The 20,692-nt window shown below is 49.3% G+C and overlaps 1 protein-coding gene across 1 annotated transcript in view; it reads left to right on the top strand.

Moving 5' to 3' along the window:
* Positions 1–175: 175 nt before the first annotated feature.
* Positions 176–20,692, top strand: part of GASK1A (golgi associated kinase 1A) — a 32,820-nt gene continuing 12,303 nt past the window's right edge. The window contains exons 1-2 of the mRNA XM_072851613.1: positions 176–211; positions 1,508–1,558. Coding sequence (XP_072707714.1) covers positions 176–211; positions 1,508–1,558 — 87 coding nt within the window. The remainder of the gene's footprint in view (positions 212–1,507; positions 1,559–20,692) is intronic.

A 20,692-nucleotide genomic window follows, 5' to 3' on the forward strand; every position in this document is an offset into this window, starting at 1 on the left:
AGTGTTGGGTTCTGGGGTTTACCTGGAACAGGCAGAAATGTTTTTGTCACATTCTCTGAAGTTGGCTATACAGACTATGCTCAGTATGCTATACCCAATGCTAGTTTAAATATTTGCATACCCAGTTTTTTGAAGTAGGTCAGATCTTGACGTTTTAAAGCAGTCTGCTATTGAAATGGTTGGCAATGAACAAAATTACTTGCAGTCTTGGGTGTGAAAGATGAGAAATAATAAATTACACTAATCATTCTGTATAAATTAAGGCATAAACTGAAAGTATGTATTCTGGTTAGAATATAAGTATGTCAGTGTTTGAAAGACTGACAAATTGCTATTCAAGGGCTTTAAATTACTCCATCTTTTCTAAAAAACTTCCACTGTTCTTTAAGTAGTGACCTGGAATACTTCCATACTTCTGATTTCTAACACCACCATTGTCCTGTAAGGGCAGTTACAATAATGAGTGACGTATTAGCAAGGTGGAAACTGGTGACTTGTGTTTAAGCATGCTTGCTTTTCAGAATGTTTAAAGTTAAGAGTTTATGTCAAGACGTGAGCCTAATTACAGTTCCTTAAATGATGCGGCATATAATTCCCGCTTTTTAATCAAAACCATTAAGTAAAAGGGGACATGACCTAAAAATTACTCGATCCATCTGAAACACTGAAGTGCTCAATTTAGCCTTTGCACTATAAAATAATGTTTACATATCTCTGAATGTCAGCATCCATCTTTTCCTATGTTTTCTCCTGTGTAGTTTGTTGGCAGGGGATATATTTTCTTCATATTGAATGAAGAAATTGCGGAAGTCTTGAGATCTCTCGTAATTGAAAAGCAAATTGTTTTTCCAATCAAATACAAAATGGAGGAGGGAGAATATATATTTTAAAAAACAAAGGTTGCAACACCTTTTAAATATATTGTCAAATATATACTCGAATATATGTTGTCATATATGCTGATAAGCATGTGCTTTTACAAATGTGTGCTTTTAAGTAGTTACATGGCTAGTGTTGCTTATTTCAGCCAGAACTGGGCATCTGCATGCTCAGACACTTAAAATTATACAATGTTGTCTTGAGCTATTTATATGCCTTTGGAAATTGAGTTCAAGCACATGGTTGATGCAAATGGATATAACAACTAAGGAAAAAAAAAATCAGAAATTATGCAAATTGGGATTAAACCCCGTGTTCAAGCATCTCGAGATCTTGATTTTAAATAAGTGATTAAATCCACCTACTCTGCAACTCTTTAACTTGAAAGTAACTTGAAAGGTATATCAACCTGGAGGTCCTTTAAGGTGAAAGAGTTGTTCCTTAGGGTTCTTTTTGTTTTTTTAATGTACTACTGTTAAGCTCAGTTATATAAGATGGGGAAAATTGGTAAAAGTTCCTGTAGAGAAAATAGATGTGCCTTCAATCATAATGAGCTCCCAAATGCTTTTTCTACATTGCTTGTTTTTAAAGGTACTTGCTTCCAAGGAATAACTGTCTATGACTGCAGGAATTTGTCCAGTGTTTTCATTCCCACCAATACCACTCAGCTGCTACTGAGGTATCTGACACGTTTTGATGATATGCAGTGTGCTGTAACCTAGCAGCTGTCATTTTCCTGAACAGGAACCTTGTAAGATGCCTAGAGGGAGAGCTGCCTACCTGTGGGCCGGTTGTGTCAGCCCTAGCACTGCCATGGAAAGGGATGTGCTGGGGGAGAGGGGCATTAAAGATTAAAGCACTGTTAGCACGAGAGCGTTACGTGCCTTAGAAGAAAACTTGGTCCTGTAATACCATGTCTGCTGTCAACTGCTTCTGTGAAAGTACCATTTTTTTTACGATTTGGAGGAAAGGGGAGAAGAGAAATAATGGAATATACCGGTCTTTGGTGCCTGTGCTATGTCTTTCTGGCAGCATGTTCCATGTGAGCAGCATCAGGTGCTGCTTTTAGCAACTCATGAAACCTCTCTGAAACCTTTTGCAGCTCTGAATCATGTCAGTAGTCCACCTTTCTTTCAAACCACTATGGTTGTGCCATCTGTGCTGCATTGTCATTTTTTTAAAGCTACGGGGGGATACAGAAAACTACAGAAGTACAGTTTTGTTTCTGAAGGTTACCACATGATGGCAACATTAGCTCTTTACAAGGATGTTCCTAAGGCTTACCCAAAAGAGGCAGCTGCGCTGCCTCTCCATGCAAGGAACAGTGCCAAATGAAGGGGATGGCACAAACATTTGAGAACAATGGACGTGTTTATCCAGTTCTTTATTTTGCCTTTATAGTTGACTAAGATGTACTTTGCTGGACTAAGGATATATACTTCTTTAATTTACTTTGTGGAGCTGAGTGTGAGGAAATAGGATCTGCTGTTTAGAAACAGCTTAAAGTGAAGTCCCAGCGTTTATTTTCTCAGCTTTTTTCACGCAGAACATGTAGGGGGCTTGCTGGGGGCAGAGAGGGGAATGCACCCTATCCAGTTTACTCCTGAGATAAGATATTGCCGTACTTGCTAAACTGATACCAATAGTAGGCAAACCCAGTACTAGTATCTGTGCTGCAAAGTCTGGGAGGCATGAGCAATTGCAGCAGTAGGATTGGACTCCTTAGCATAATCTGCAATTAAAAGGTGTACAATCTGCTGTTACTGTGAACGAGCTGCAGTTCTGGGCTGAGTGATTTGCTAGTGATGCATATTTCTTCTTCTTCAAAAAAGGCTATATTTAAGTGCTTTTGGTTCCTTTCTAAACATGTCTGTTGCTGTGTTTGGCATCTGAATGTATTACAGGTTTTTTTTGAGGTGTAATAGACCTGAAAGAGGAATCTCTGGATTTACTGATCTTCTTGGTTTTCAAATACTAGTATTCAGACTGTCCTTCAGTTGAGGTTTGCTTGATGACCATGACATTTTCAAATCATTTGGTCTTGTAGTTACCTATATGTTAATAGTAGATAGTACTATCTGTTCTGAACTACTGCCCACTGATGCTGACCATGGACTTGTGGCGAGTCTGGTCCAGTTTACAGCTGGATTCCCTCTGTTCTGTCTTACTTCACTGCTAGTGCTCCTTAAATGTTTCCAGTCCTCTTATGTTTCTCTCCTTTTCCCCTGCCCACGTTGATAAGGTGTCTCTGAAAACTCCACGTGCCTGCCTTTCATCGAGATGAAAAGGTGCTAATTTCTATTCACAGCGTTATTGATATATAACTAAGTACAGCTTAACAAGCAAGAAGTGGTAAGTGAAGCAAATTATGGGGATGGCTGTGTGGTTTGGGCTCTACTCATTTCAGGTCTTCAGCTTTTGATTCTTCCTTTGTATAATTTGTTTGGTTTTTCTTTTTTTGATTTGGAAGTAGTTTTTAATGTTTTGAGCTTGAAGTTGCATATGCTATTGTCACACTCAGGTACTTTTGAGTTTATACTGGGATTTCCTTCTCTGAAGCAGAAAGATCTGCTTTTACCTGTTTAAGCACTGCATCCCTAGTTGTGGTGAAGTACTGCAGTCCTTGTCCCTGCCTTGACACAGGCAGTGGCCCTGTGGATACTGGTGAAGTACCTGTCCTCCCTCTTTTTCCTTGAACTCATAACAGGCTTCATTCTTGGATACTCTGCAACCTCCAGTTTATAGTGTCCTTAAGTGGGAATTGGCCCAACCTTCACTTTGTGCAGCTGACCTGTGTCTTATTCTTGTTTTAAATAAATGAAGAGTCGGTCATTTTTTCCTCACCTCACTTTCAGCGATCATAAGCCAATCTGAGTGATCTCCAGGTAAGTCTTTGTAGCAAACTCTCCCTCCTCCCCCAAAAGCTTTCCGACCATCTGAATTAGAGAAGTCTTCCACCTGCAGTCAGCTATTTGTGCTGATCGCCAGCCTAGAAATTATGCGATTGCCACCAGCACAGAGCCACTTCCTCCTTCATAAGATGCATTGACCTAGTTCTTATTACAGAGGAAGTACTTTTTAACGTTTCCCCAGTGGTCTCCTGGTATGAGGGTATTTTTCAGGATATTTTGTTCTGTAACTGGGAGCATCGCTTCTTGCATATTGTGAGGAGAGGCCCTGACCTGCTCATCGTGGCTCTCAGCAGAGCTGAGCTCTTCCCTTGCGTCCTCTTTGGGCTGCTTGTGGAATGCGGGTGGTGTTTTGGGGCACTGTGCTGCTGATAAAGGTTTATATGGCAAGATCTCATCAGGAAGCTCTGCTTTGATGAAAATGACGGACGCTTTGAAAAAGCAATAGTGTTCGTATTTAAATAGCGTTAAGGAATATTATCTTTGAGATCAGCTGGAGCTTTACCTAAGGACACCCAGTGGGAGGGCACAACATCTGAATATTTTTCACAATAACTCAACAGTCAAGACTTTTTAGAGCCACTGTTTGAACTCTTATTTACAAAAGCCATCAAACAGAAGAAGAGGCCATTGCTAGCTGTGTTATCGCAGTCAGATGCTGTATAAAGGTGATCTAAAGAAAGGATGGGAAATAGGCTTGCGGGCTTTTTCCTTTCCTTCTTCATTGTCTTCTTCCCTGGAGCCCCTGCGTAACTTTAAAGGGATTTTTTTGTTGTTGTTTTGTTTATCTTTTGTTTCTACCGCTTGTCTCATTCGCATTGCACATGTGAGTATTAGCTCATCCTGGAAGTCTCTGTGGATAATGCAAAAAAATCAGAGAGTTTATGGCATAATGAAGTAAATTAAGTCTGACTAGCTGAAAATGGCATCATTTTTGCTCTGGTTGCTTGAAGCATTTTTCAAGGTCCGGGGGAGGCTGGCAAGCTGCTGCTGTTGGTGACTCATGCAGGTCCTCATCCCAGATGTGAGCAGGCTTCCTCTACTCCCAGCCACCTGAACGTGACCTTGGAAGGAAAGATGTTCACGCAGTGGATGTGCCTGGCCTCTGCTGGCGGTGCCACTGTTCTGCTTGAGTGAGAGGCAGGTGTCGGGGTACACGGGATAGAAACCAGCTGTGGGGATTGATGTGCTTCTCCACCCCATAGCTTCACAAGAAGCAGGGCACGGTCCCTGTTATGGCATGGTGGTGTGGTCCTCTGGCTCCCTTCACTCTCCCTCGTCCCCCCTGCTCACGGGGCAGTTTCAGGTTGCTCTTCAGAAGGCAAAGCTGTGCGTAAATCAGTTAACACGTAGGAGTGACCGCTTGGTTGCAGTTGCACTAACCTTTCTCGTTGGCACTGAACTGCGCTAGACTTTGCTGGCAGCCCCATTGGGAGCATAAGCAGTGCTCTGCTGGGTCAGACCAGTGGTCTGTCTAACCCCGGCCCGGGTCTCTGACGCTGCCCATGGGCGACATTGTGTAGGGAGAGGACATGAGTTTAGTCCCTCCCCTTGCAGTTCCCCAGCACCTACAATAGCAGGATTAGGCGTGCTAGAGGATACACCCCTGCCCATTCCCCCTAGTATTTCTTTTAGACCTACCGCCTGTGAATTTGTTCAGTCTTTTGCATCTGCTCACGCTACCTCCCTCCACAATCTTGTGGTAACATATTCCAGAAATTCACTGCCGCTGTGTAGAAAACTGCTACTTAGTCTTTTAAACCACTCTCCTACTGTGAGGTGTAACCAGTGTTTGAGATAGGGGCTACTAACCAGCCCCATCATGCCGAGTGGCAGACATCCTTGCCAGCTGTAAGCTTGGAGATAATGGTGAGAAAATGTTATTTCACAGACGAGTCCATGGAAAGGAGGTGAGTTACGATGTGTCCTCATTCAGAGTGCCATGACTTGGTATTTGAAGGACCGTCAGAGTCGCCATTAGAGTCGTCAACATGGGCAATTGTTCACAGGACGATTATTCCAGTGGGAGAGCATTAACGTGCCGCACAGTGCAAAATGCTTTCTAGCATCCTATAGCAAATTTGAGATTGTGGGCAGAAGAAAGTCCCAATGCCATGCCACAGGATGAGAGTGCCCAGGGTCACAGGCACTGCCAACAGCCCTGGGTCGCTGTTTAGGCAGGAAATTTGGGGTCCTTGGAAGAGGACCTACAGCCTGGAGCAGGTAGCCCCTGACAATCTGACCTTTCCAACCATCTGGGGCTTGTTTCTACTCAAAGCCTGCAAGGAGCTCCGCTCCAGGGCTATTGCTTTGTATCATTAGAAGATGATACAAAGCAATCCCGGGGGGCGTGGACAGGATGAATGCTCCAAGCCTTCAAGATCCCCCCTCTCCTCTCCTACCCTGCTCTGCTGGGGTGTGACAGAGGTTCCCAGCCCATTCCCTCTCCTGTCTGAAAGTTTCCAGAACTTAATTCCTCTGATTCTTAATAAACTTTCTAATTGCCAACCTAAATTTATTAATGACCAATTTATAACCAGGAGGCTCCACTCCTTCTGTAACTGCAGGGCTGTCAGGAAAGATTCATGAGCCCATATGTTGGTCAGGCCCTATTTTCAGCAGCCATAATTCAAAGCTTTTGGATTAAATACTGCCTTGTGTTACCATGTGTTAATGCACACATTTTCTCCCATCCTAGAGGACTTTCCCTAATGCAAAGGTGTGTAAACAGCCAATACAGCATCTTTGTGGACCCAACTCAAGCATACGCCAATAACTCCTTCCAGGAAAAGAAACAGATTGCTTCTGTCTTGTTTTGTGTGTCTCTTTTTTTTTTTGGGGGGGGAAATGTTCTGTGCATCAGTTTGTGTTCATTTTTTCCTTGTTTCTTTCTGATCCTGTGGGTTAGAGCTGGAAGTTTACTGAGATGCTCGAAGGGAAATGAAATCATGTTTTAGCGTGATGTCCCATGGGCTTGGGCCACCAGTGTATCCACAGTGAATCCAGGAGGGCAGGCTCTGCCCCCAGCATCTGGCCTGTTCACGTGCAGAAGTAGGAAGCGAGTTTTCTGTCTCTGGAAGGGTCTCAGAGAGAGCCACAGTCACGCTCTGCGGGGAGCCAGGGCACGCAGCACCTGTGCAAACCGCACCAGTCGCCCGCTAATGTGAATCGCAGGCAGCACCGCTCTGTGCTCCTGCCTGGCACCATCTGCGCTCCCTTTCAGGCTTCCTAAAAGTCATCTGACTGCAGTCTTAAGCCATGCACGGAGCTGTGGATGGTGCAGGAAAATCTGTGTTTGCCCTGGCCCTGCCTGCGAGGTGCGAGAGCAGGCGGGCAGGAGCTGGGCTGTCCCCTGCAGAGCCCCACCGCAGCTCCTCGCCTCTCCCAAAGCACCTCCTGAGTAAGACGAGCTTGGACAACTCCTGCTCAAGAGGCCAAGGGAATGAGCCAAGCAGCTCTCTGAACCACCAACACTAATTCTTAGTCCCTCTAAGCCCAAATAATTTGAGCAGTAATTCTGCAACTGTTCAGGATTTTTTTTTTTTCCGTGATGCTATGCACAGTTTCCAGTGGAGTTTTCCCAGGCTTGGTAGTGGCTTTTCGTAGCCACCTTGTATGAATGTGGTAGCATGGGTGGATGGCTCAACAAAGTCTTTGTCAAGAAGGAGCAATGATCACCAGCTAACGCAGTTTCATGGTCAGACAAATTCATTACCTTCCTGAGGAGACCACGGCATCTGTGCTGGCAGGGCACATTTGGGTGTCTCCAAGGCAACGGGCGCAGCACCGTATGCCATTTTGATTTTGAAAATGGTATCATTTAGAGGGACTGCTTTACATATTAGCCGAGAAACTGCCTCAGCAACAGATCTCAAAATGAGACATCAGTGCTAAAGCTTTTTTATGCTGTGGGGTGGAATTGTTCTTCATCCAACATCTGGTATTTTTAAACAATGACCAAGTTAAGGGTACACAGACACACACACGCATTTATTTGGTAGTAAAGTTTGCAGATGGTGCAGGATTAGTGGGATAGTAAATAACAGAGATCTGAATCCCTTCATTTACATGGTGACAGTCCAAGAAAACAGTGTTTCTGGTTCATCCGAGAGCTGGGGTTTGTATCTAGAAAGGAGAAAGAGAGAGGAAGAAAAGATAAGGCTTGTATTGAGAGGGGGGGGGTCTCTGTTTCAGGAAGGACGGACCCTGTAGAGGACAGAGGTGTCTAGGGTGAGACACAGGTAGAAACTCAGTGTTGAAGTTCAAGTTGCTATATCAGCTGCTGGGAGCGAGAGAACCCAGGGGGACGGGTGTCCTATGGGGCACCCGTGTCATGCTGCCCTGGCGCGTTCGCCCTCTTCCATGGGCTTGGGTTGTCATGACATGAGTGGGCTCTCAGCAACTGTCTGCTTTCACAGGGGGCTGAGGTTCAGTCGTTTCCAAAAGCTGGGGGAGGACGGAGCCCGACAGACCCTCGGCAATAGAGAGCAATCACAAAAGCTGCCTTTTCTTGGGGGAGCAGGCTGGGAAACGGTTGCTTCTCTAATAACACAGTAAATGTCTTGGACATGGGACATGGGTGGTAAGAACTATTTCTGGCTGAGGATGGGAGAGCTTTAAAAATAGCCCTGAGAAATTAAAAAAATGAAAAGAAAACCCTAACTTATTTGAATCATCACAGTTCATGTCCTGCAAAAACAATGCTGTGGTCTGACAAGCGATCCAGAGTTTCTAGCATTTATCTAAAATGTAAGCCGGAGGAATGAGTAATCACCTGTGAAGGACTTAATAACTCTTTGTCCCTTCCTCCATATACTTGCATTTGAGTCATGATAGCAAGGAGGATACAATAGGTATTTGTGGGAGGCATAAAGCCCGTGCGCTCAGGGAATGTGTGGTTCCTCTGCAGATGTTACTGTTTTCTCTGGCATCTTAAACACTGCTTATAAAGGATTTCTCTCCCTTCAGGATGTGACCCCCTGCCTTTTGTCTTGAGTCAGACAAATGGTGACAAAAGCATCCTGGCAGCATTAATTTACTGTAATTATTGGATTGGGGGTGTGCAGCTTCTTCAGCGTATTTATGAAAATTCAGTGCGTTCCATAAGTGACCTGGGTGGGCTTATTTCCATGTGAATAATGAGGAAAACCTGAGACACAAGAATCTGTTCCCACACACAACGCATTGAAAGAAATCACCCACGCCCGGCATTTTCTCTACATTAGGGACTCGGGGCTTGTCCCCTTTAGGGACAGTGGCTGGGGAAGTGGAGCAGAGGTACGTGTCACGCTCCAAAACCAGACACAACACTCAATTTTGCAGCTCATCTGCTTCTCGGCATCTTCTGGGTCCCAGCGCCAGACCCAGACCCACAGTGCTGAGTAGGAGCTCAGCAGTCTCCCCAGTCTGCTTGATCCCTGTAGCCTTAATTTGCCATCTTTTTCACAGCTGCTGCAAAGGAAGGCTGAAGTGTCACGGTCTCCTCTATAGCCTATTCCTTATTAAAGCGTCGAGGCCCATTACCAACAGATACAAGAGATAGCGGGGTGGGGAAAGAGAAATTTGAAGGCTTTCTGAGCGGCTCATTTGTAATCAGTGGTTGATAGGCAGTGATTTATCTGGGTAGGGTTTGGGTCTCAGAAATCCATTCAAGCTTATAATTATCTTGGCATATGTGGAAAGTCATATTCATGGTCTCTCAAACCCATTAGAGCCTTACACTTTTCTAAAAGGGAGAAAAAAAACCCTTCAACTTTACTTTCTTGGAGGCAGAACAGCTTTCTGTTCCTTGTCAGCTCTTGAAATCTGTCCCCTTTCTGCTGCCTGTCTTTAGCTCCCAAGGGAGAAATGAATGCAGGTCCACTGGGACAGAAAGGGAAAGAAAAAAATATTTCTGGGGAAAAAAAAAGTAATCAATCAGCCTATTTCCATCCTTCTGCAACAGGTATTTCTTTATGAGGACAAGCAAGGAGAAAGCCAAGTCAGTCTATGAAATGGAGGCAGGGTTATACCAGGAGCTTTTGCTAATGCCTACAGGGGTGGCATTTTGGGGAGCACAGAGGTCCCTGTGCTGCTGTGGGTACCAGAGCCCATGGCCTTCTTCGGTCTCCATGGGTTTCCTTGGGCTCTGCCTCGCTACTGCTTTTCCCTCAGGGAAAGGTCTCAGCTCTCCTACTTCAAAGTACTTGCTCCTGGCTAAGCTGGATCTGCCCGGTGATACCAGCAAACTGAGAAACTATCTGTATGGTCTAGCGTGAGCCTCGTGCTGCCCCGTGCCTTGCAACGGGGGCAAAACAGCTTTTCCTCTTGCCTACGTGCAAGGTGAGAAGGAGCAGGCTCGGAGATCTTTGATATTGGAAATCATAGACCATCTGGCCTGAGACCCTGGTATGAGACGTGACTGTTCTGGAGGCTTGTATTTTGCCTGTAAGCTGGGTGCAGTCCCACCTCCCTGCCCTCCTCTGTCTCCCTTTGCTGCCTGCACCGCATGGGAGTTTCTTGGAGCGGGGACCATCCCTCGCCCTGCAGAGGTGGCATCGGTCTGATCGAAGGACTGGCCTCGGCTGAAATTACCCCATGCAACGCTACAGGCTTGGGGAAGAGTGGCTGGAAAGCTGCCTGGCAGAAAAGGACCTGGGGGTGTTGGTCGACAGCTGGCTGAATATGAGCCAGCAGTGTGCCCAGGTGGCCAAGAAAGCCAACAGCATCCTGGCTTGTGTCAGACATAGCGTGGCCAGCAGGACTAGGGAAGTGATTGTCCCCCTGCACTCGGCACTGGTGAGGCCGCACCTCGAATACTGTGTTCAGTTTTGGGTCCCTCACTACAAGAGAGACATTGAGGTGCTGGAGCGTGTCCAGAGAAGGGCGACGAAGCTGGTGAAGGGTCTAGAGCACAAGTCTTGTGAGGAGCAGCTGAGGGAACTGGGGTTGTTCAGCCTGGAGAAAAGGAGGCTGAGGGGAGACCTTATCGCTCTCTACAACTACCTGAAAGGAGGTTGTAGAGAGATGGGGATCGGTCTCTTCTCCCAAGTAACAAGCCATAGGACGAGAGGAAATGGCCTCAAGTTGCACCAGGGGAAGTTTAGACTGGATATTAGGAAATTTTACTTCACTGAAAGGGTTATCAAGCACTGGAATGGGCTGCCCAGAGAGGTGGTTGAGTCGCCATCCCTGGAGGTATTTAAAAGATGTTTGGATGAGGAGCTTAGGGACATGGTGTAGTGGTGGTCTTGGTAGTGTTGGGTTTACGGTTGGACTCGATGATCTTCAAGGTCTTTTACAACCTATACGATTCTGTGATTCTGTGATTCTGTGAAATCAGGGAAACCTTAGGGAAATCTGTGTGTGAGTGAGCGAGCGAGCTCTGTTTCAAGCTGTAGGCATGGCTGTGAGAACGTGAGCAGAGGTGGTCAGGGGACAGAAAAGAAAAAAGAGAGAGAAGAAAAGAAGTTTCCAATATTCAGGTAATCACTGATTTTCCAGAATGAAGTAGCAGGGATGCTACTGATGGGGGTCACGGCTGCACCGACGGGCTCAGGACTACCCAGCTCAGGTACAACGTAGGCATGTTGTATATGTCCAACCCCCCCGTGGATTTGGGGGCACCTCCTGGGCCTCCTCAGGAAACGGGTTCATAATGCACTTGGTTCTCAGGTCTTGCTGCCTTTTTAATCTGATTTTTGCACTGCGAACATCATTAAAAAAACTTCTCCGGGGGAAGGAGGGGGGAAATAAAATTGAAATTTCAAAATGCCGAGATCGGAGCGTTTGTTTCGAGGCTTGGTGGATCTATCATAGCGGTTTGGCCACTGATCCCTTAAGTCTGCCTCCCACAGCAGCCATCCACGCCTGTTTCTGATGGCAAATTCCTCAAATGTCAGGCGTGCATTTTAAATGGTTATTTGTATGGAGAGGCAATCCAGAGAGACCAGCCGGAGCGCTTGGCCTGTCAGTCAAGGCTCGCAATGCCGCTGCACCGACAGGAATAATTTTGACAGAAGATTGCATATAAATGGAATCATTTCAAAATTAAGAAAGGGAGATGAAAGCAAACGCTTCCAAAAGGAGGTGCCACCGATGAGTCGCGATGCGCAGGGTTCAGCCTCGGGAGCCCTGCAGATCCCTCCTCCAGCACTCGGCTGCCGCCTGCCCAACAGCCACGGGCTCGGCCCGTGTCTGCACCGAGGCCAATACGAGGTTATTGCTTATTACCTAATATTACTAATTATATTAGAAACATTAGATTATTAGCTGCCCCGGGGGACTGGCCTCAAGGAAAATGTTTTAACGTGTCCACTGCTGCAGTGCTCAGGACAACCGGGGCGTCAGTGAGCTCGGCGGCAGCAATGGGGGGACGCAGGGCTTGGTTTCCATCCCCTTCCTCATGCCCAAGGGTGGCACGGGGGTGTGTGCTGAAGCTGAAATCAGATTCACTGCTTTTGTGTGTAACCTTCAATCCTCTTCTTTTCTTAGCTGTAGTTTTGAGCAGCAACGAAAGGTGCTGGGAGACGTACCATATTAAAAATAAAATGCACTCGATGAACCAAGGGGGTGGGAAGGAACTGGGGGGCTGGGACTAGGAGAAACCTGCGCTGGGCAGAGCATCATGTTGCCATCGCTGCTGACACCGAACGCTTTGCATGGCCCTGTGAAATGTCACCGTGGGACTGTGCAGGGTCAGCAAGCTAGAGCGGGGCTCGGGGACGCAGGACCCTCCTCCCAGGCTCTGCCACTGCCCTCCCATGCTACCTTGGTCAAGTCACTTGGCCAACTTTCCCTAAGCCTCATCCTCTTCTCTTTTTTGTCTGTCATCTCTTCAGTGTCCCTCACAATAGTTTGTCCTGTGCCTTTGTTGGACTTTTTAAAATGTACCTATCAGTAAAGAATAATGCTGATCAACCCTGTTTGATTTACAGTTTCCTGGCTGAGGTAGTTGCACAGGTTGGAGAGCTGGAAACCCCCCACACCTGAGATGGAGGGTTTCCTCCTGTCCCCAAGCCGGGCTGGCAGGGGCTGGAGCTGGCACGGGGCTGTGGCAGGTGATGGCATCACCTGCCATGGTGGGGGACTGGTGGGTTTTGCTCGGCTGTAGCCCAGGGCTGGAAGGGGAAAGTTATATGAAGGAAAAAAAAATGCTTTGCAGCCTGGCAGCTGCCTGTATGCCCTGCTTGGCCACGGAGAGCTGGTGAAACGCGTTACTTTCCAAAGCGATGCTTCCAGCCCCTCTTCTCCCAGAGGTCTGAGGAAATGGTGTTTAGGATGCACCCTACAGCCGGGTGCTGGCGGGGAGCTGCGTTGGCCGGGCACTGCAGGGCCCACCGTGCCACAGACCTGCCGTGCGGCACTGGTGGGTGTGGGGGTCTCCTCCCCCGGCCCCCCGGGGTCACCCCTCTCCTGGCTGCCTGTGGGTGCTGCGTGCCCCGAGTGCCTCGGAAAAACAGGCACCTGAGCACCCTAAAAATGGTTTTAGCGCATTAATGCCTTTTAAGTGGATAAGAAATCTTCTCCCAGGGCTGCAGCCACCCCAGGCGCTGGTGTGGCACAGCTCTTTGCTGGGCTGTTACTGATAGGCAAAGCGATGTTAATAAAAACCTGCAAAAGGCATTTTCTCAGGCATGTGTGAGCAGACCTGTGGTTTGTGTTCCCGGCCCCATGGCCGATGTGGTCCCCGGGGCTTTGCCTGTCCCTCTGCTTGTCTGGCACTGGGGTGACTGGGAGCAGCTGGGCTTGGCAGGAGCACGTGTGTCTTCAGCCTCCTTTACCTGTGCCTCCTGGCTCAAATCAGCCCTTGGTATTAAAAAAAAAAAGAAAAAAAGCAGCAAGAAGGGCTTTTATTGTGAAAAAGAGACTCTTCAAATGCCTGTTCCCCCCCTTCCCAGCCTCTCCGCTCCCCTCCCCACAGGGAGGTGGGTCTGGGATGAGGCAGAGTTTGAAAACTCGCAGCTGAAGTTTGAAGGGTGTCCTCCCGTCCAGGGGGGAACCGGCATGTCGTGACAGGGACCCGGCAGCCCCTGGCAATGCGGAGTCAGGCGGCAGGGATTGCAGAGAGCCTGGAGGAGCACCCCTGGGTGACAGCCCCCGGCCGTGGTTAACGGCTTGGGGAGAGGAAGCGGGCTGATTAGTTCCTGGAGGATGTTTTTTTCCTTATTATTGCTATTTTTAAAATTTTTGGGTTTTGTGTGGGTTCCTGGTGTTGTACAGAACTGCCGCAGGCAGCCGGTGCCCAGCTCAGGAGGTGACCGCGTGCCGCCTCGCCGCGGGCGGTGAAGCACACGAGGAGGAGCGTGTCGGCCGGTGCTGCGAGACATGGTAGGATTTAGGGGCTTCCTTGCTGAGCTGGTGGCGGGAAGTGACACTGGGACACCAACCCCATGGGACGAGGTGCGAGGCCGTGTCCCGGCTGTCTCCATCGTGGGGGCAAGTCGAGCGGGACCCCTCGGAGGGTCGGGGCATGGCGAGGCAAGCAAGGCACGGACCCGCTCGGCACATGGCTGTCCTTAATAGCACTAGGGGTGGACAAAACAGATTGTAAGGATGTGCGTAAAGGCAGTGCCTGGGGCTGCTCTAGCTAAAGGCACTGCTGTCAGCCAGGGAGGCGATTACGCTTCCTCAGCTAAAAAACACCTTTTGTAAGAGCCCAGGTGGCATCACCTCAGGCAGGCGAAGAGCGTGGGCGAAGGCAGCAAAGTGCAGATAGACTCGGAGAGTAAGAAGAGCCCCTCCGTGCTTTCTGTTTGGTCCCCACGAAGCACAGCTCTTTCATCAAAAAGTCACAAAAACGGCCAGTTTGGCAAGGGAAAACTTTCCCCCCCGAGAAATGTCGTGTTTCCCTGGCATTAGCAGATTTTCCTGCATCCGCAGCATGTTCCAAACCTTAGGGTGGGTGGTTTTTCATGTCATCTAGTTTTAGCTCTCAATTTTGGGACATCCCTTGGCAACTGGTTTCCAGACCCATCTGAGCAAGCACAAGTGAGCTGACCTGGGAGAGGGCCCCCACCGCTCCCCGTTACCGCCGTCCTGCCGGGGGGTTCGCACCGGGGCGGGGGGCTCCGTCTCTGCTCTGCCACCTCAGCCCTTGCAAAGCTTGTGTTGGGCAGGGATTGCAAACGTGTGTGATGGAAGAGCCGAGGAGGTGCCCGGTGCTGCTGCCAGAAACTGGTGCTTCGGTGTCGCTTGTGTCGCTGAAATGTTTTTATGTCCTCGAGAGCGTGGTGATGACTCAGAGCATCTCTGGGAGCAGTGGGGTCATGCCAGCCTTCACCAGAGTGTGTGAGTGTGTGTGTGTATGGGGGACACATGTACTGCTTTATACTTTCCATCCTATGGTTTGCATAGGCTGTTTTGAGTTTCTTCATTAATCAACTTCAGCAGCAGGAAAAAAAGACAAGACTGGGGCTCATGTCACCCATTTTGGGGTTGGAGATAACTCCTTCCTGTCAAAGAAAAAAGCAAGGCAGCTCTCCCCACACCAGCCTTTTGTCCACAGTAATGCTTTCCTGTACAAGCCTTCACTATGAAGCCTTTCAAAGTGTATATAGCCTGTGCCAGGTACCTAGTGTGGTCTCCCCTGCGAGAGCGGGGTATTCAGTTTTTGCCAGGATTTCCATTTTGCCTTGGCAAGGGAAGGTCTGCTTCTGCAGTCCTTTCCCCTTTGTGAGCTCCCGTATTGATTGCTTTGATTTCACCCATAATCCGGGTGAAATCCGGGTGAAATCCGGGTGAAATCCTGAGCACCGCTGGCCTGTAGGCAGGGCAGTGACGGTCACAAGGAGTAAGTTCAGGCTGTGCCCTAAGCTGATCATCTTCTTGCTTCATTTGCAGTGAGACCCTAAGCAAAATACTCAAGACGATTTTTTGACTTCTTTCAAAATCACCAGGAGGGTGACCACTTGCAGAAAGCCAGAGACATCCCAGCTGTGAGCTTTGCTGTTAGTATGGAGTGCGTGCTTGCAGCCGGCTGCTTGTCCGATCCGGCGGCTGTATGTGCCCGACCTGCTGGGGCAGTGAGCGCTAGAGGATGACTGTATTACAGAAACATCTTCTTTCTTCTGGTTTCAAAATCTGCCAGCGAGTAATTTCCAACTGCTCTGTCATTCACCTAGTATGAGGCAGTCTAAATAACAGGGACTGATTACACTTTATTAATCCTCTGGCATAGACGCCAAATGCCTTAATTACCCCTTCTGTTTCAAACACTCAATAACTCCAGTCCGCCTGCAGTTATTTGCCTTGCCCTGAAGGAAAAGCCCCTTTTTTGGGAGCCAGGCTGCACCAGTGCTTGTACAGTGTTTGCTCTGCTCACTCGCCCCATGGCATTCACTGGGAGAAGGAGGAGCGGGCTGGAGGGCAGCTGCCGCCAGGCTTTGCCCAGGACGGGGTCTGCAGGACACAGGCGGCACTCAGAGCCAAGCGGCAAGCAGCTTTCTTCCCCTTTTTTTCTCTTTAAGAGGTAATGGCTTAAATGGAGGAAAACGGGGTTACCTTTCTGCAACTGAGGCCAAGGCTTGTATGAACAATTCTGTTTTGAAGGAAGCCCGCAGGGCTGAAAGGCCCCGCTGTCCTCCTCCTCCCTCCCCTTTGGAATCCCACGAATGTGCTTTCCTGCTCTCCAGGAAGGGAAAAAAACCTGACAGCCAGCTCAGGGAAACCCAACCGGCTGAGTTGGGCAACCTCCACCGAAACGCCGACAAGGGAATCGGGTACTGCCCCTCGCCAGCACCCCGAAGCAGGTTTTGCAAGCCCCCACCGGGCACGGGGCAAGCACTCCTGTTCCCCGGTGCTGGTCCACTGGTTAGAAATGAAAACTGAAAATAAGTGGATCCAAATCCCCCCTCCCCAAACTATAGAAAAATCGTGACCTCCAATGAAATAAGTAAAACAAGACTGAGTGCCAAAATGCGTAAGAGAGTTTTAGCAGCTTTTCAGGCACTTATCAGCAGGATTGGTAAACTCATCAAGAACGAGAAGGAAATAAAATTTGTTTTTGTTTTAACGTGTTCCTCCCCGTATTCAATGCAGCCCAGAACAAAAAAGATGTGGCTTGCTAGCACTTCTGCTCTTCGCTGCTGCTATGCATAGAGGAGCCGAAGCAGCGCAACCCCCCTGGGGATGCCAAGTCAACCAAGTCAAAGCTGGTGAGCGGCCCAGAGGTACAGCGAGAGAAGCTGTTTGGGGCGAGGAGGGCTGTGAGGAACCAGATCAGTGGTGGCTCCCAGGTTCCTGCTCTTACTTCCCCGGGTTTGGGAATCCCACAGGAATCATTAGCGTGAGCCACTTGCTGCGGCTGGAACCAAAGCGCTGAGGAGCAGGACTGTCGCTTCCCAAATGCCGCGGGGAACAAAGCGTATTGTTTTTCACCAGAAGAAGCCCAGGCATTTCGAGGCAGTTTGTGTGTGGGACTTGAAGGGAAGGAGTCCAGCCCGCGGGCCGCAGGCTGCTGCCCTCCTCCAAAGCATCCCCTGCCCAACCCTTCACGAACAAAGGCAAGACTGTGCAAAGTGAATGGGGGCTTGAGGCACAGATGTTGCACAAAGGCAAGCCACATCTGTTTTGCTGAGGAAGGGGCCCCCTTCTTGCCGTTTCAGCAGGCAGATGGGAAAGCTGCTCTGAAAACCTCTGGAGCTGAGTGCAACAGGCTGGCCGGGAAACTGGGACGAGGGGAGGGGGAAAAGGAAACCTGGCGGGATCCTGCACAGCAGCGGGGGGAGCGAGGGAGCAACAGCCGCCCAAAACCGCTGCTCTCCCTCCTTGATGTCCCTGCTAGGATTTCTAGGTTGTGCTGCTCTCAAGTAGGTGTGAGGGTTGGAGGAATGAGCGGACAGAGAGGAGGGAAGATGAGGAGGACCTCCCTTGTCCCGTGATGCTAGCAGGACAGTCATGCATTCAGGGCTGCTCAGATCCTCGCTGTCTCCTGTGAACATGAGGTGCTGTTTCAGGTCTGCAGTGACCTGGATGGTTAGGGTGTAGGTTGATATAACTTAATATAAGGCTTTTAGTGGTGAAAAGTAATGGAGATGTTTGCACATGTAAATGGCAGCAGACCCGTGCGTCTCGGTGACACGTCCTGAAAGACAACCAGCAACTCTTTGGAGATGTGTCTCCAAGAAATAGAAGATCCAGCTAAGCGCAAGAGTCTGCAGTAAAAGCCCTGACTCTGAACTTAAGTAGGAGAAGGATGAGGCATCTGAAAGCTTTTAGTTTGCTTACTTTAAGCAGAAGAAGTATGGCATCCTGGAGAATGTTTATTTTTGTGGTGCTTTGTGTTGACTTCTGGGATTAGACTGGAGGGGTCCTGAGCTGTACTGTACACCGTGTCGGGATGAAAAGCACCCTGTTCATCCCTCACAGGCTGAATATTAACTTCCTGCAAGCCAAAAGATTTACACAGTGGGAGCGAGGAGAATGATAAATCTTTCCTTTTTCTCAGTGAAAATCACACAATTTGGGGGTCAGGACAGTGTCGTCACAGGAAGAGCAAGGCCCCACCGGTACCCTGCAGGGCTTTAGTCCATCCCAGATGCAGGATGCAGCGTGTGTCCTCTCTGGGTCCATTCCGGTCCTCTCTGGCGAGTGGCAGCCCTGCCTTTGACTGCTCCAGCTGCACCCCATAGCGTGGTGATGGCCATCCATCTCCTCCATGGTATCCTCCATCTTCTGCCCCAGGTCCTCCGTGAAGATGTTGAACAGGACATTTGGGATGTTGGGAGCCTTGCTGCTCTTGCAGGCTACTCCCGAGGGTTTTATGAGCCTGTGTTTTGACTGTACTTGTTTGGTCTGTAAGTCAGCTGGGACCAGTCAGTGCAATGGGAATGGCACTGTTTGTTAGATACAAGTGCTGGGTTTTTCTTGTTATGCGGAGCAGTTTGCAGCACTGACTGAAGATTTTGTTTGAAATGGTCTTTTGGATTATGAGGTGTGTGAGAAGGCACTGCTCAGCCCGTGGCCGGGCAGAGAGGCACCTCCAGGGTGAGTGGCCTCCTGAAAACAGAAATAATGCGTGGGGCGGATCAAGCAAGAAACAGGACATCTCACCCTGGATGCTCAAGGGGCTGATGCAGGGCCTGGAGCTGAAGACACGCCAGGTTATTACTAGAGAGAGGCTGTGGAGCTCGAGGGTTTCAAGGTTTTTATAATTTGCTGCCCCACGGTTGTAGCAATAACCGGGAAGAACTGTGAAGGCAACATTATTTCAGAAGTTAAAGGAAGCGTGTTGGCACCATCCCTTTAAAGTCAGCGCTCAGAGTGGACGGTATCACCATCCGTCCCTTTATGCTGCTGCTGGAGCCTTGTCCTATGCTAGTGCAGGGCACACTTGTCTCGCAGTTAGACTATAAATTATCCCCTTGAGGCAGAAGCTTTACAGACCGTCCAAAATTTAGCAAAGTACAGCATGTTTTAAACTCTCATCCTGGGCAATTTAACTTGATAATTTTCTGGTTTGGTTTTGGACATGCTGGTGGGAAGGCTTGTGTGCCAGCTACGAGGACTTTGCTGACTCTGCAGGGAAGGACCCAGCACCATGTGGCGATGTATCAGGTTTCCATCTCCTGGGCTTCAGCCCACCCAGCATTTGCTGTGCATATGGTTTGTCGGAGCACAGTCCCCCTTCCCACCTCTGCAGTGCCTGGCTTGAGCTTCCCAAGCCACTCATGAAGAGCAACGTGTGGAAGTGGGTCTGCAGGGGCACCTTGAGAAGAGGGAATACCTGCCTGCCACGTCCCTGCCCTGGCACCGAGCAGGGTGGGCTTCATGTTGTCCGCAGGGTGCCAAAATGCAGTGTGGTCATGGTCTTCCCCCACCTTGAAGGGTATTTTGGAGGAAAAAACCTACATCCCTGGCGGAAACAACCCCAGACTCACAGCTGGTGCAGGTCTGCTAGGAATTACGGCCACTTTGATGGATCATGAGGCCGCAGGAAGGGATGTCCTTTCTTCACGCCCCGCGGCGGTGCAGGTGCAGGCGGGTGGTGGTGGGACCCACGTGTGGGGGGAACGTAGTGGTCCCCCTGGGGCCGGCTGTGCATGGTGAGCCCAGCCCCCTGCTCTGAGCTGCAGCTACCTTCAAGGCTGATAGTCATAATTTAATAGCTGTCTTCAGTAAATTCCCACTCTGCAAGCCATCTGTCTTCCCCGAGCAGGATGATATAGGAAGGCACTTAAGCACTTGAATGATGGGCGATGGACGCTGCCAAGGATTTCCTTCTGCTCAGGCTTGCCCAGAGTCATTCCAGGGGTGGAGAGGCTTTGTCTCCTTCCACGTCCTCAGCATGGTTATGGGTCCCCAGCAGTGAGCTTAGCCCATGTGCCATCCCCTTACAAGCCAAAAAACTCCTGGTCAAAACCAAGAGGAAAGGGCTGTTCCCCTCCCAGATCTGGTGGATGTACCCACTCTCAGCCTCTCTCCCTGACGTGCTGGGAGCTGCCGCGAGCACCACGTGTTGGGCGCGAGGCTCTGGAGACGTTCCCGGAGGCGGTGGGCAGCCAGAGGAGGTTTCCCAGTTGCTTTTCAAGCAGTCTTTCTTAAAACTGGTCACGGTGGGCTGCGTCTCCTGCTGCCCACGCGGTTTTGCGGTTCATCGGGCGGGCAGCGAGCACAGTGCTGGGAGGGTAAAAGTACAACTCTGTGTGTTGCACTATCCCTGCAAAAAAATACGCTGCATGGTGTGCATCCAAATAAATGCACGTATCTGGTTTTAACCTGGTGGCCTGTAGCAAAATCCTCTGACCTCGGGAGCCTAGGGCAGGCAGGCAGCCGAGAGGGGCATGGCCATGGCCAAGCCGTCCCGGCTCCCTTGGACACCTCTTTGGGATGATGGGATTTGCTCCTGGAGGGGTCTGGCAATGCCAGTGCAGGGGCAGGAGCACTGTTTTGGATGCCAGAGGAAAGCAGGGATCAATCCCACTCTT

Source organism: Ciconia boyciana, chromosome 2, assembly GCF_034638445.1.
Source record: "Ciconia boyciana chromosome 2, ASM3463844v1, whole genome shotgun sequence".
Taxonomy (NCBI): domain Eukaryota; kingdom Metazoa; phylum Chordata; class Aves; order Ciconiiformes; family Ciconiidae; genus Ciconia; species Ciconia boyciana.